The 14944-nt window shown below is 39.7% G+C and overlaps 1 protein-coding gene across 1 annotated transcript in view; it reads right to left on the minus strand.

Moving 5' to 3' along the window:
• mrc1a (mannose receptor, C type 1a) overlaps positions 1-14944 on the minus strand; it is a 48639-nt gene that overhangs the window by 4124 nt on the left and 29571 nt on the right. The window contains exons 22-26 of the mRNA XM_062993096.1: positions 14417-14593; positions 13086-13120; positions 992-1094; positions 658-890; positions 224-389 (exon numbers count right to left, since the gene is read on the minus strand). Coding sequence (XP_062849166.1) covers positions 224-389; positions 658-890; positions 992-1094; positions 13086-13120; positions 14417-14593 — 714 coding nt within the window. The remainder of the gene's footprint in view (positions 1-223; positions 390-657; positions 891-991; positions 1095-13085; positions 13121-14416; positions 14594-14944) is intronic.

Genomic DNA, 14944 nt, shown 5'->3' on the forward strand with positions numbered 1-14944 from the left:
GACCACCCAGATAATACCTACTCTGTAGTGGTCCTGACCATTGAAGAACAGCATGAAAGGGGGCTAACAAAGCATGCAGAGAAACAGATGGACTACAGTCAGTGATTGTAGAACTACAAAGTGCTTCTGTGTAGAAACAAGGAGGTGGTTTTAATGTTATGACTGATTGGTGTATGATTACATATTAGAAGTTATAAAATGTACAAGCTACAAAATGGCGTACCTGATGAGTGTTTGCATATAGAATAGTAGGTATTGCTGCATTTTGTTGTTTTCCATGTACCATCTGTGTCAATGAACACACAGCCACGGCTTGTCGCTGGCTCGCCCCGTGCCCACTTAGCATAGCGCATCAACCAGTTGTCCACCCAGCGATATCGTCCACCTGTCTATAAGAATTTTTTTTTTAATTTTCATACATTAACAGCATCTCTAAACATCTTTTAAACATTCATTTATTATTCAGTCCAAATAAATAAAATGGTAAAACTTTTTCATGTTAAAACAGTTAGATTAGAAAGCAGAAGTGCCTTTGTAATTCTTGTTTTCTACATTAGGCTTTATTTCTGCTGTGCCAGATATGAAACTAATGTTGCAATTAATAAACAAATATAATTTTAATCTTCTTAAACAAACATTTTTAATTTGTTTGCTTACAATATTGCCGTTAAGTCCAATCCACAATGGTTCTTTGAGTCTGAGCATCCTGAGAGAGATGAGAGCCTGGGTAATGGAGTCAAGCACGCTGGCTAAGTCAGCATCGTCTGCCTTACACTGCCTCCTGGCCTCATCCCAGCTCATCTTCTCACTGTTTATCTTATATGAATTATTTCCTAGTTTAAGATAAGTCCTTGGTGACACTGTTGTTGCTGGAACTTGGATCTGAGAGTCTGGTAAGATCAAAAACACAGTAATGGCAAAAGTGAAATGAAATTGTCCTCTTAAAGTCATAAAGTTAGATTTTATATGGGCTGCAGCTATTTCAACTTACCAATTTTTCTCTTGCACACGAAACCTAGTTTCTGACCGCAGTCTTCAACCTTCCACATGCCAGTCATCCTGTCTGGATCCTTTACCATGATGACACAGTCAAACTGTAAAGGATGAAATTCAGGACATTATTTAGCCCCCTAATATACAACCCCTGGCAAAAATTATGGAATCACCACTCTTGGAAGATGTTCTTTCAATTGTTTAATTTTGTAGAAAAATAAATCACAGACATGCCACAAAACTATCATTTCTCAAACTGTCAACCCTCTGGCATTAAGAAACAATAAAAAAAGAAACAAATATAATAGTTGTGGTCAGTCACAATTGCTTTTTTTTAGATCAAGTAGAGGAAAAAAATATGGAATCACTCAAATCTGAGGATAAAATTATGGAATCATTAGAAAACACTGCACCATTATTACTTTGTTGCACCACCTCTGGCTTTTATAATGGTTTAAACTCTCTGAGGCATGGAGTTAACTAATGACAAACAGTATTCTTCATCAATCTGCCTTCAACTCTCTCTTATTGCTGTTGCCAGATCAGCTTTGCAGGTTGGAACCTTGTCATTGACCATTTTCTTCAATTTCCACCAGAGATTTTCAAATGGATTGAGATCCGGACTATTTGCAGGCCATGCCATTGACATTATATGTTTTCTTGAAGGAAAGTTTTCACGTCCTTTGCCCTATGGCAAGATGCATTATCATCTTGAAAAATGAAGTCATCATCACCAAACATCCTTTCAACTGATGGAATAAGAAAAGCGTCCAAAATTTCAATGTGGACTTTGGCATTTATTGAAGACCATCTCCCCTGTGCCTTTACCCGACATGCAGGCCCATATCATCAACAACTGTGGAAATTAACATGTTTTCTTTAGGCAGTTATCTTCATAAATTTCATTGGACAGACACCAAACAAAAGTTCCAGCATCATCACCTTGCCCAATGCAGATTCGCGATTCATCACTGAAGATCACTTTTATCCAGTCACCCACAGTCCACGATTGCTTTTCTTTAGCCTACTTTAACCTTGTTCTTTTCTTTTTAGGTGTTAATGATGGCTTTTGTTTGGCTTTTCTGTATGTAAATCCCATTTCTTTTAGGTGATTTCTTACAGTTCAGTCACAGACATTGACTCCACTTTCCGGCCACTTGTTTCTCATTTGTTTTGTTGTGCATTTTCTGTTTTCAAGACATATTGCTTTAAGTTTTCTATCTTGATGCTTTGATGTCTTACTTGGTCTACCAGTATGCTTCCCTTTTACAACCTTCCCATTTGTTTTTAAACTGCAAATTACAGAGTGATTCCATAATTTTTTCCTCAGATTTGAGTGATTCCATATTTTTTTCCTCTACTTGATCTAAAAAAAGCAATTGTGACTGACCACAACTATTATATTTGTTTCTTTTTTTTATTGTTTCTTAATGCCAGAAGGTTGACATTTTGAAAAATGATAGTTTTGTGGCATGTCTGTGATTTATTTTTTTTCTACAAAATTAAACAATTGACAGAACATCTTCCAAGAGTGGTGATTCCATAATTTTTGCCAGGGGTTGTAGAAGTCAAATAAAAAAAAAATAACAGTGGCCCAAAAACTCAGTCACTGTCTCCTAAACAGAACAGCTAATTTCTTAAGCTGTTTATGACCCATTACCAGAACAAAAACATATGATTATATTTACAGAGAAAGTAACTCTCACCAAAAAGTCTGCTGGATGTGTTAAAACGAAGCAATGAAGCAATTCACACAGATGTTTATCACCCCAAATGCCACAAGGAAACTCAGAAGACAGAAGACAGAATGTACTCTCATTCGTCTAGGGCTGTCAATCACCACAGGACTTTAAAACATTACTAGCTCAAACTGACTCACATTGCATCTTGAACTTTAGTGACTCCAAATCTGGGATCGGAATCATAACATACCCAAAATGAAAAAAAAAAAAAAAACATGCTAGGTTTAATTTTTCTAAAGACAGTCCAACAATTGTTTTATTCTGTTGTTCTGATACATGTGATTATTATTATTATTATTATTATTATAATTGTTATCCTTCTCTTTTTTTATATTTTGTTTATGCATTTTCTCCCCTTTTTCTCCCGACTTTTTAGTGCGGACAATTGCCCGATTGCGTCACACTTCCTCTCCACTAATGCCGACCCCCGCTCTGATTTGAGGAGAATGAAGCTAACCCACGCCCCCTCTGACACGTGGTAAGCAGCCGTATGCATTTTATCACCCACAGTAGGCGAGTACGTAAATGCGAATCAGCCTTGTGTACGGAGAGACACACCCTGATCCGCCCAGGATCCCCACCTCAGTGCAGGCGCCATCAATCAGCCAGCAGAGGTTGCAGTCGCATCAGTTATGAGGAGTCCCTATAACCCACCCCTATATGAACAACAGGCCAATCTTTGTTTATGTGACTGCTAAGCCCAGCCAGATGGCAGAGCTGAGATTTGATACTATGTATTTGAAATCCCAGCTTTGGTGCACTAGTGTGTGTTTTTACTGCTGCGCCACCTGAGCGGCAACCTCCTCTTTTTTGTGTATTCTCTTTTAAATCAAAATATGCAATAAGAAATTATGTTTTGCCCAATAGCCACAGTAATGACATATAAACCTGAAGAACCACTGTATTGCATGCCTAATCAAGTATATTTTTGTTAGGAGTGTTACTATTTACCTAAACAAGTTTTAAAAATGATTTTCACGTTAAAGAAGCCAAGCTTAGCATGTTTATGTCAAAACTAAATCCAGAGCACCATCTAGTGACTACAAATGGTTAATCTTTGTAGTGGGGCTGAGGTAAGAATCACATTTCTGTTTACATTGGCTACATCCACCAAAAACCACACCTCCCAAGTAAGTGACAGCTGCTGTAGTTAGAGTTCAAAGAGTTCAATGAGCTCAGTTCAGTTTGTGTTTTACTCAGACACAGAGCTTAGAAGTTTCAGAAGATTTCAGAATGTTACACCATTATTCGCATAATTTATTCTAATCTAACCACAAGTGTAGATTCAGGTTAAATCTTCAGCATTTAGAGACTACCAATGGCCAAGGTAAAGTTTTGAATGTATGATTTAAAAGGATCTTTAAAAAGTTTCAGCACTTTTATATTTTGGTTGGAAACTGTGAGGGTGAGAGGAGTAATAATTGATCGTGTCTGAGAGACTAAGAGAGAGCTTATAGTCTGGATTTAGCGCCATCTGATTTCCACGTGGGTGGCATGGTGACTCAGTGGGTAGCACTGTCACCTCACAGCAAGAAGGTCCTGGGTTCGATCCCCAGGCGGGGCGGTCTGGGTCCTTTCTGTGCGGAGTTGGTCTGTGTGGGTTTCCTCCGGGAGCTCCAGTTTCCTTCCACAGTCCAAAAACATGCAGTCAGGTTAATTGGAGACACTGAATTGCCCTGTACGTGAAGGGGTGTGTGTATGTGTGTGTGTCTGCCCTGCGATGGACTGGCGCCCCATCCAGGGTGTTAATGTGTGCCTTGTACCCATTGAAAAGCTGGGATAGGCTCCAGCACCCCCTGCAACCCTAATTGGATAACTGGTTAAGACCAGAGTAAGTGAGTGATTTCCACCTTTTTGGATGCTCAAAGAAGCTTTAAGGGGTAGAAGATTTTCATGAGATGATGATGTGAAAGCAGTGGTGCATCAGTGACTACACACTCAACCAAAAACATTTTTTGCTGATGGCATTAAAAAGTTGGTGACTGTAGAAACGTGTTAAATAAAAACTGTGGAAACTTTTTGAAGAACCCTCCTAGATTCGGTTGCACATAAAGAATCCAACCTCTTCACTGCTTGCATATAATTAGTCTGACTTCTGTGCTCCTCTATTCCAACATCAAGAGAAGACAAAAAACAAGAGTGCAACCATCTGACACATCAAGGCCCTTCTCAATGTTTGGAAATTAACCTGCGGTAGAGTGCTGCAAGCGCCAATCCAACTATCTGCTGAGACCAGTTCCCAAGTGTTTCAACAATCGAGCATTACTAGGTTCATATGCTCATGTGCTAATGTAGAAGATTCCAAAAATGTTATTATTTAATACACTCACTCACTCTCACTTACTCACTTTCTTAAGCTCTCATTTAATTAGGGTCGCGCAGGATGCTGGAGCCTATCCCAGCTTTTCAGTGGGCACAAGGCACACAGTAACACCCTGGATGGGGCGCCAGTCCATTGCAGGGCAGACACACACACACATACACACACCCATTCACCAATAGGGCAATTAAGTGTCTCCAATGAACTTGACTGCATGTTTTTGGACTGTGGGAGGAAACCAAAGCTCCCGGAGGAAACCCATGCAGACACGGGGAGAACATGCAAACTCCGCACAGAAAGGACCCAGACTGCCCCGCCTGGGGATCGAACCCAGGACCTTCTTGCTGTGAGGCGACAGTGCTACCCACCGATTTAACACAACACATTTGTCAATAATTGGGAGCATAAACTTCAAACTGGTCCTACACATTTCAGGGTTTTACGGATGTAGATAAAAACATGGCTTGACCCATTTATGTAAATAGTCTGCTTCAGGAGCAGCATAATGGGTAGCACTGTCACCTCACAGCAAGAAGGGCCTGGGTTTCATTTCCCGGCCAGACAGCCAGGGTTCTGTCTACCTACAACCCCAATTCCAATGAAGTTGGGAAAAAATGTTATGTTGTGTAAAACATAAATTAAAACAGAATACGATGATCTGCAAATCCTTTTCAACCCGTACTCAATTGAATACACTACAAAGACAAGATATTTAATGTTCAAACGGATAAACTTTATTGTTTTTTGCAAATAATTACTCATTTTGAATTTGATGCCTGCAACACGTTCCAAAAAAGTTGGGACAGGGGCATGTTTACCACATTTACCACTGTGTTACATCACCTTTCCTTTTAACAACACTCAATAAGCGTTTGGGAACTGAGGACACTAATTGTTGAAGCTTTGTAAGTGGAATTCTTTCCCATTCTTGCTTGATGTACAACTTCAGTTGCTCAACAGTCCGGGGTCTCCGTTGTCGTATTTTGCGCTTCATAATGCGCCACACATTTTCAATGGGAGACAGGTCTGGACTACAGGCAGGCCAGTCTAGTACCCGCACTCTTTTACTATGAAGCCACGCTGTTGTATCACGTGCAGAATGTGGCTTGGCATTGTCTTGCTGAAATAAGGGACGTCCCTGAAAAAGACGTTGCTTGGATGGCAGCATATGTTGCTCCAAAACCTCTATGTACCTTTCAGCATTAATGGTGCCTTCACAGATGTGCAAGTTACCCATGCCATGGGCACTAACACACCCCCATACCATCAGAGATGCTGGCTTTTGAACTTTGCGCTGATAACAATCCGGACAGTCCTTTTCCTCTTTGACCCGGAGGACACGACGTCCATGATTTTCAAAAACAATTTGAAATGTGGATTTGTCAGACCACAGGACACTTCCACTTTGCGTCAGTCCATCTCAGATGAGCTCGGGCCCAGAGAAGCCGGCGGCGTTTCTGGGTGTTGTTGATATATGGCTTTTGCTTTGCATGGTAGAGTTTTAACTTGCACTTGTAGATGGAGCGACAAACTGTGTTCACTGACAATGGTTTTCTAAAGTGTTCATGAGCCCATGAGGTCATATCTGTTACAGAATGATGTCGGTTTTTAATGCAGTGCCGCCTGAGGGATCGAAGGTCACGGGCATTCGATGTTGGTTTTCGGCCTTGCTGCTTACTTGCACAGATTTCTCCAGATTCTCTGAATCTTTTGATGATATTATGGACTGTAGATGATGAAATCCCTAAATTCCTTGCAATTACACGTTGAGAAACGTTGTTCTTAAACTGTTGGACTATTTGCTCACCCAGTTGTTCACAAAGTGGTGAACCTCGCCCCATGCTTGCTTGTGAACGACTGAGCCTTTCGGGGATGCTCCCTATATACCCAATCATGACACTCTGTTTCCAATTAATCTGTTCCCCTGTGGAATGTTCCAAACAGGTGTTTTTTGAGCATTCCTCAACTTTCCCAGTCTTTTGTTGCCCCTGTCCCAACTTTTTTGGAACGTGTTGCAGGCATCAAATTCAAAATGAGTGAATATTTGCAAAAAAACAATAAAGTTTATCCGTTTGAACAATAAATATCTTGTCTTTGTAGTGTATTCAATTGAGTATGGGTTGAAAAGGATTTGCAAATCATCGTATTCTGTTTTTATTTATGTTTTACACAACGTCCCAACTTCATTGGAATTGGGGTTGTACTAGAAATTGTCCTAAGAGTGAGTGTGTGTGTGTGTGTGTGTGTGTGTGTGTGTGTGTATGTGTGTGTGTGTGTGTGTGTGTGTGTGTGTGTGTGTGTGTGTGTGTGTGTGTGTGAGTGAATATGTTTGTTTGTATGTCTGCCCTTGATGTACTACTGTCCAGGGTGTTTCCTGCATTTCGCCCAATGAACCAGACCCACCAGACCAGGATGAAGCAGTGGTACAACAGAGAGTGAATGAATTAATGAATCTGCTTCAGGAGTCAAGAACCCATTTGAGATTATAACAGTCTCCAGTCCTCTGGGAAGGCTTTCAACAATATTTTGGAAAACTGAGGAGAATTTGTACCACGTTATCCAATAGAACATCTGTATGGCCTGATGTGAAAAGGTACTTGTTATTATTTTATGCCACAAAATCTCAATTTGTTGTCTTATGACAAACATTTACTTCACTGAAGCTAGATTAAAACTAAATTAGATTTAACTGTGTCCCGGATAAGAAGCAACTGTAGTCAAACACTAAAATCCATGCATGAATGTATCAGACCTACCCTTATTTCCTCATGATGATCATACTGCCACATTGGAAACCTGACCTGTATTAAAAAAGTGAGATTTTACAACATATCTACAGTTAGTTCCAAAATGATTGCTACCCTTGGTAATCCATATAAGTGTCCATATCTAACACTAAATAATACCACTTAGCCAAACTTTAGAACCATCTTCCAAAATATCCATTCCTTATAGCAAGAAGTCTGGGTTAAAGCATTTCTAAAACATCAGGGGGTGCTCACAGGCAGCTGTGATGAGAACTCCCCAACAATGATTTTGAGAAGAGACACGCTATGTATTGCCAACATGTTGTTGGGCTACAAAGACTCACTGATTACAGAGTGCTTAATGCCATGGCATCTGGTATGGACCAGTAAGGCTACTGTGGCACAAATTGCAAAAAACCTTCTGTGTATGGGGCTGACCCCTGTCCACTGTCGATAGCACAAACCTTTTTCTCCAAGATCATGTGGACAAACAGGCTTGTCTGCATCATTTACCCCAGGAAGGGATGGCATCAGGATACACACTATACGATCCACCTCACAATGTACAGACGCTGAAGGGCCTGTTTGTAATGCCCATGTACCAGATACCACACAACACGTTAAAATGTCTTGTGGAATCCATGTCTCAACAGTTGTCAAAATTCATGACTTTCTGTTTCAATTCTTTATTAATGATGAGAAAAATGGCTTTAGAAGCATTTTTATATCACAAAGTCTAGTGATCTTATAAAATCACAAATGCAAATGCCAAGAGTTCACTAAATACTAGCACAACAAACATTAAATGTAGGTTTGGACATTAAAGGATGCTTACACGACCAGGCATAACATTATGAGCACTGACCGGTGAAGTGAATAACACTGATTATCTCTTTATCACAGCACCTGTAAGTGGGTGGGAAATATTAGGCTGCAAGTGAACATTTTATCCTCAAAGTTGATGTGTTAGAAGCAGGAAAAATGAGCAAGCGAAAGAATTTGAGCGAGTTTGACGAGGGCCAAATTGTTATGGCTAGTGTGGGGGTGTTCCCAGTATGCAGTGGTCAGTATCTATCAAAAGTGGTCCAAGGAGGGAACAGTGGTAACCTGGCGGCCAAGGCTCATTGATGCACGTGGGGAGTGAAGTTTGGCCAGTGTGGTCCAATCCAACAGACGAGCTACTGTAGCTCAAATTGCTGAAGAAGTTAATGCTGGTTCTGATAGAAAGGTGTCAGAATACACAGTGCATCGCAGTTTGTTGCGTATGGGGCAGCAAAAGGGGGAGCAACGCAATATTAGGAAGGTGGTCATAATATTATGCCTGATCTGTGTATAGTAAGGAAGCAAATCCCTACTGTTAAATATGGTAGGGTACCAGTACCATGACCTAAACTCTATTAAAATGCATTAAAGCGAGGCCTTAAAAGCCTGAAGGATCTATAGAGATTCGGTATTGAGTAATGCTCTTAGATTCCCTGCTCTGAATTCTCTAATCTAAGCATTAAAGCAAGTGCTGTTAAGTACTAAATGCAGGGTGCCAATAATTGCTAGATGTATCACAAACAATGTTTATTTTTTATATACATGGTGGGAAAAAGACAAGGTAATTTAATACATCTGCTGAGTGTTTTTTCTGTGGTAGAAACATTGAATGTCAGGCACAAGCTACTGGTCTGACAACCTGAGCACATATTCTCATTTTCCTCACAAAAAAGCTGAAAAGGCAGACAAAATAAGTTTGTATACTTTATGGCAACTTCCAATAAACACTTCGGTCACACCTAAACCAGAATAAATTAGTTATATTCCTACTGCTTAATGGATCTACTGCTTCATGGGTCAAGCAGTATTGTCTGTAATGTTTTTTTTTTTTATACACCACATTTCCCCAATAATGAACCATTAGGAGTCTCTAGACCTTTTTTCCATCTTGATCTCAATCCAAAATTGAGATCAACAAATCATGACATACATGATAAATGTACAAATCAAATAATGGCTATTTGTTCTTTTTATTCCATAAAACAAACCACAGCCTACACCATTTTATGCATGTATCTATATGCATTAGGGATGTAACGATACACTCTGCCCACGATGTGATACGATTCACGATACTGGGTTCACGATACAATTTTTTCCCGATTTTTTTAAACAAAATGAAATTGAAGACAAAAAGTTTCCTTTTATTATTTCTCTTTAAAATAAAATAAAATATTGTATTTGTGCTTATCTTTTATTTATCTAATTAATGAATACCCTTTTATTTCTGAGGTAGGTGCAAACTATGCAAAACAATGCTGGTTTCTCTTTTTGTGTAAAACAAAAAAAATAGCACCAGTGCCCTCTGCTGTTTAAAGTGAATAACCGATTCAAATCGTGGCACGTGCACCAATTTTTAACTGTCTTGTGGTGCATCGTTACATCCCTAATATGCATACAACAATTACATCAAATCAGTACACAGTACATTAAGGTTCTCATTTTATTTTAACACACATATATATAGTATTAGTATGTAAATGTATTCAGACTATAGTACTAGCAGCTGGGATGTTTAGTACCAAACTATTCTAAATAGCACTTGCACAATCTGCTAAAGCTAGCAAAATTGGTCACTAGTGGCTAATTAGCCTAGCTTGCATAGTTTAGTTTACATAATAATATTTTCACCTATTTAATTATTTATTTATTCAGTAGTGTCAAAATATTTGTGCGTATTTAACCCTAGCGGACAAGGTACTATGTTCAATATTTTTTCCTGAAAACATGCAGAGGATGAATTGTGTTTTCTAAATTACCCCTAGGGGTAATTTAGTAAATTGTGTTAGTGACTGATTCATTCTAGGGAATATTCTCACTATGTGCCTAATGTTTTCTTGTGGGATTGGACCCACCAAGAGCCTGATCAGAATAAAGTAGTTATTACAGATGACTAAATAGTTTTGTTTGTTTGTTTATTAGGATCTTAACATCATGTTTTACACTTTGGTTACATTTATGACAGGAACGGTAGTTACTCATTACACAAGGTTCATCAGTTCACACAAGGTTATATCAAACACAGTCTTGGACAATTTTGTATCTCCAATTTACCTCAGTTGCATGTCTTTGGACTGTGGGAGGAAACCGGAGCACCCGGAGGAAACCCACGCAGACACGTGGAGAACATGCAAACTCCATTAAAGGATGCTTACACCGACCAGGCATAACATTATGAGCACTGACAGGTGAAGTAAATAACACTGATTATCTCTTCATCACAGCACCTGTTAGTAGGTGGGATATATTTGGCAGCAAGTGAACATTTTATCCTCAAAGTTGATGTGTTGGAAGCAGTAAAAATGGGCAAGCGTAAGCATTTGAGTGAGTTTGTATCTCCATTTTACCTCACTTGCATGTCTTCGGACTGTGGGAGGAAACCAGACCTCCCGGAGGAAACCCACGCAGACATGGGGAGAACATGCAAACTCCACACAGAAAGGACCCAGACCGCCCCATCTGGGGATCGAACCCAGGACCTTCTTGCTGTGAGGCGACAGTGCTACCCACTGCCACCCGAATAAAGAGTTACCTTACCATTAAGTAAGTATAAATAGTACCAATAAATTAGTACCTTATTTTACTTTTCCTTACATCCTTATTTTTTACACTCAAACTCAAACATGGCTAAACTTTAGATTTGTTAGAGCATTTGTAGCCTATGTTAGCCCATAGAAGACACACCAGGATATTAGCCTAGCAGTCATGGAAAGTCATAACATTTTTGGGTAATTCATAATCATCTAATAAGCTTCTGATTATAGGATGTGATTGGTTTAATATTGTGGAGCTTAGATAGGTGATGCCAACCTCAAGATGAAATGCAACAGCTCCCTAATTTTTCATTTTCATTCATCTTTTCTTGAAAGTACTTCTAAACTGCCTGTTTTATATAAATATTTTTTCACTGTTTTAATCTGAATCAATTAATCTGAATTTAAAATGACTACAAACATTTAGATGTGTATTTTAAGCAGGGTAAGCATAAGTTTTTGACAATCATTGACTATTGTCATGATTTCAGCCTCTGTGTGGTCCTGGAACTCAGGTGCACCTGCCACGCCCACTTCTCCAGGAGCACATGTTAGAGAAATGTTTGTTTTCATTGTCAGTCAACTGCCCCTCATCAGGATTGGTTTCCTTCTGATTATTTACAGTTGCACTTCATCCCAAGTGGATTGCCCATGGTTTATACGGGTGCAGCTGTGGATCAGTCAGCAAAGACTATTTTGATCTGATTTGCTTTTAGATTTGATTTGGTTTGCCTCTGTCTGTTTGCCTTTACCTTGTTTTGGTTTGCTCCTGTTTGCTAATGTTATGTTTGGTTTGTCATATTCATGTTTAGAAGTCTTGTTTTGTGTTAGTCAGTTCATGTTTGGTGTTAGCTTAGTTTAGGGTTTAGGTTTTTGTTGTGTTCCAACCTGTCTTGTGAACTGCTTGTCTTGTCTTTTGTTATTAATAAACATTTTGTTTAACCAGCTGCTCTTAGCTATTCCACGTTCTCAAATTAGGTTCAAGGGTGACCGGGCCTTTTCTGTAGCTGCCCCAAGACTCTTCCACTTTTCATAATGGTGTCCCACACAATAGATGCCTTTAAGTTAAATTTAAAAACTCATTAGTTTTCTTTGACATTTGAGTCCTCTTAATGAATAACTTTTTAATATTTGTTGGGTTGTCATAGCCTTCTTTGTTTTAGTGGTTTTATTTGATTTATATGTTGGTGTGTATTTATGTTATTTTGTATGTACAGTGTATCACAAAAGTGAGTACACCCCTCACATTTCTGCAAATATTTCATTATATCTTTTCATGGGACAACACTATAGACATGAAACTTGGATATAACTTAGAGTAGTCAGTGTACAGCTTGTATAGCAGTGTAGATTTACTGTCTTCTAAAAATAACTCAACACACAGCCATTAATGTCTAAATAGCTGGCAACATAAGTGAGTACACCCCACAGTGAACATGTCTAAATTGTGCCCAAATGTGTCGTTGTCCCTCCCTGGTGTCATGTGTCAAGGTCCCAGGTGTAAATGGGGAGCAGGGCTGTTAAATTTGGTGTTTTGGGTACAATTCTCTCATACTGGCCCACTGGATATTCAACATGGCACCTCATGGCAAAGAACTCTCTGAGGATGTGAGAAATAGAATTGTTGCTCTCCACAAAGATGGCCTGGGCTATAAGAAGATTGCTAACACCCTGAAACTGAGCTACAGCACGGTGGCCAAGGTCATACAGTGGTTTTCCAGGACAGGTTCCACTCGGAACAGGCTTTGCCAGGGTCGACCAAAGAAGTTGAGTCCACGTGTTCGGCGTCATATCCAGAGGTTGGCTTTAAAAAATAGACACATGAGTGCTGCCAGCATTGCTGCAGAGGTTGAAGACGTGGGAGGTCAGCCTGTCAGTGCTCAGACCATACGCCGCACACTGCATCAACTCGGTCTGCATGGTCGTCATCCCAGAAGGAAGCTGACGCACAAGAAAGCCCGCAAACAGTTTGCTGAAGACAAGCAGTCCAAGAACATGGATTACTGGAATGCCCTGTGGTCTGACGAGACCAAGATAAACTTGTTTGGCTCAGATGGTGTCCAGCATGTGTGGCGGCGCCCTGGTGAGAAGTACCAAGACAACTGTATCTTGCCTACAGTCAAGCATGGTGGTGGTAGCATCATGGTCTGGGGCTGCATGAGTGTTGCTGGCACTGGGGAGCTGCAGTTCATTGAGGGAAACATGAATTCCAACATGTACTGTGACATTCTGAAACAGAGCATGATCCCCTCCCTTCGAAAACTGGGCCTCATGGCAGTTTTCCAACACGATAACGACCCCAAACACAACCTCCAAGATGACAACTGCCTTGCTGAGGAAGCTGAAGGTAAAGGTGATGGACTAAACCCAATTGAGCACCTGTGGCGCATCCTCAAGTGGAAGGTGGAGGAGTTCAAGGTGTCTAACATCCACCAGCTCCGTGATGTCATCATGGAGGAGTGGAAGAGGATTCCAGTAGCAACCTGTGCAGCTCTGGTGAATTCCATGCCCAGGAGGGTTAAGGCAGTGCTGGATAATAATGGTGGTCACACAAAATATTGACACTTTGGGCACAATTTGGACATGTTCACTGTGGGGTGTACTCACTTATGTTGCCAGCCATTTAGACATTAATGGCTGTGTGTTGAGTTATTTTCAGAAGACAGTAAATCTACACTGCTATACAAGCTGTACACTGACTACTCTAAGTTATATCCAAGTTTTATTTCTATAGTGTTGTCCCATGAAAAGATATAATGAAATATTTGCAGAAATGTGAGGGGTGTACTCACTTTTGTGATACACTGTATGTTAATGATTTGTTAAATGTTGCATAGTTGAGTGTTATTTTTACTTCATTTTAATGTACAGCACTTTGGTTGACACACGTTGTCTTTTAAATGTGCTATAAAAATAAAGGTGACTTGACTTGACTTGACTCTGCGTGTGTGTCCGCCCCCTCTTATCCCGTCTAGCCCCAATTCGTTACAACTATAGACTAATGTGTTTCCTGTCATGTATGTACTAAGTAAAAGGCACTTACATCTGCTCCATATGATCTGCGTCCATCTGGCACCGACACTGGATGACCTTTGGCCCAGTTGGTAAACCGAACACTTTTCCCATCTGTCCACAGGAAGTTCATCTCCCAGTTGACATCATTCAGTCCAATCCACATGTCAGTAGGTGAATTTAGCATCTTAGTGGTAAGAAATGCTGAAAAAGGTGTAAAAATATTGTATGGTCTGCATATCAAATTAAGGTTATTCCCATATCTTAGTTTTATAGTGCATTCCCTAATTTGTTTGGCATATTGAAGATTCAGCATACATTTAGGGGCATATGTCTGAGACCACTGGTGATGTTTGTAGTATAAATTTGGTAATGGTACAATGTGATATAATTAGCATAACAGTTTAAGTAAAACTTAAATCTTTAAAATAACTTATAATAATTATAACATAAACTTCTTAGTATTTGTCACTAAAAAGCAAATGTGTTAATATAAACAAATTTTGAATTCTGCAACACACTCAAAACAAGTTGAAAAAAAAAAAAACAACATGC

The sequence above is a fragment of the Trichomycterus rosablanca genome, chromosome 4 (assembly GCF_030014385.1).
Source record: "Trichomycterus rosablanca isolate fTriRos1 chromosome 4, fTriRos1.hap1, whole genome shotgun sequence".
Taxonomy (NCBI): domain Eukaryota; kingdom Metazoa; phylum Chordata; class Actinopteri; order Siluriformes; family Trichomycteridae; genus Trichomycterus; species Trichomycterus rosablanca.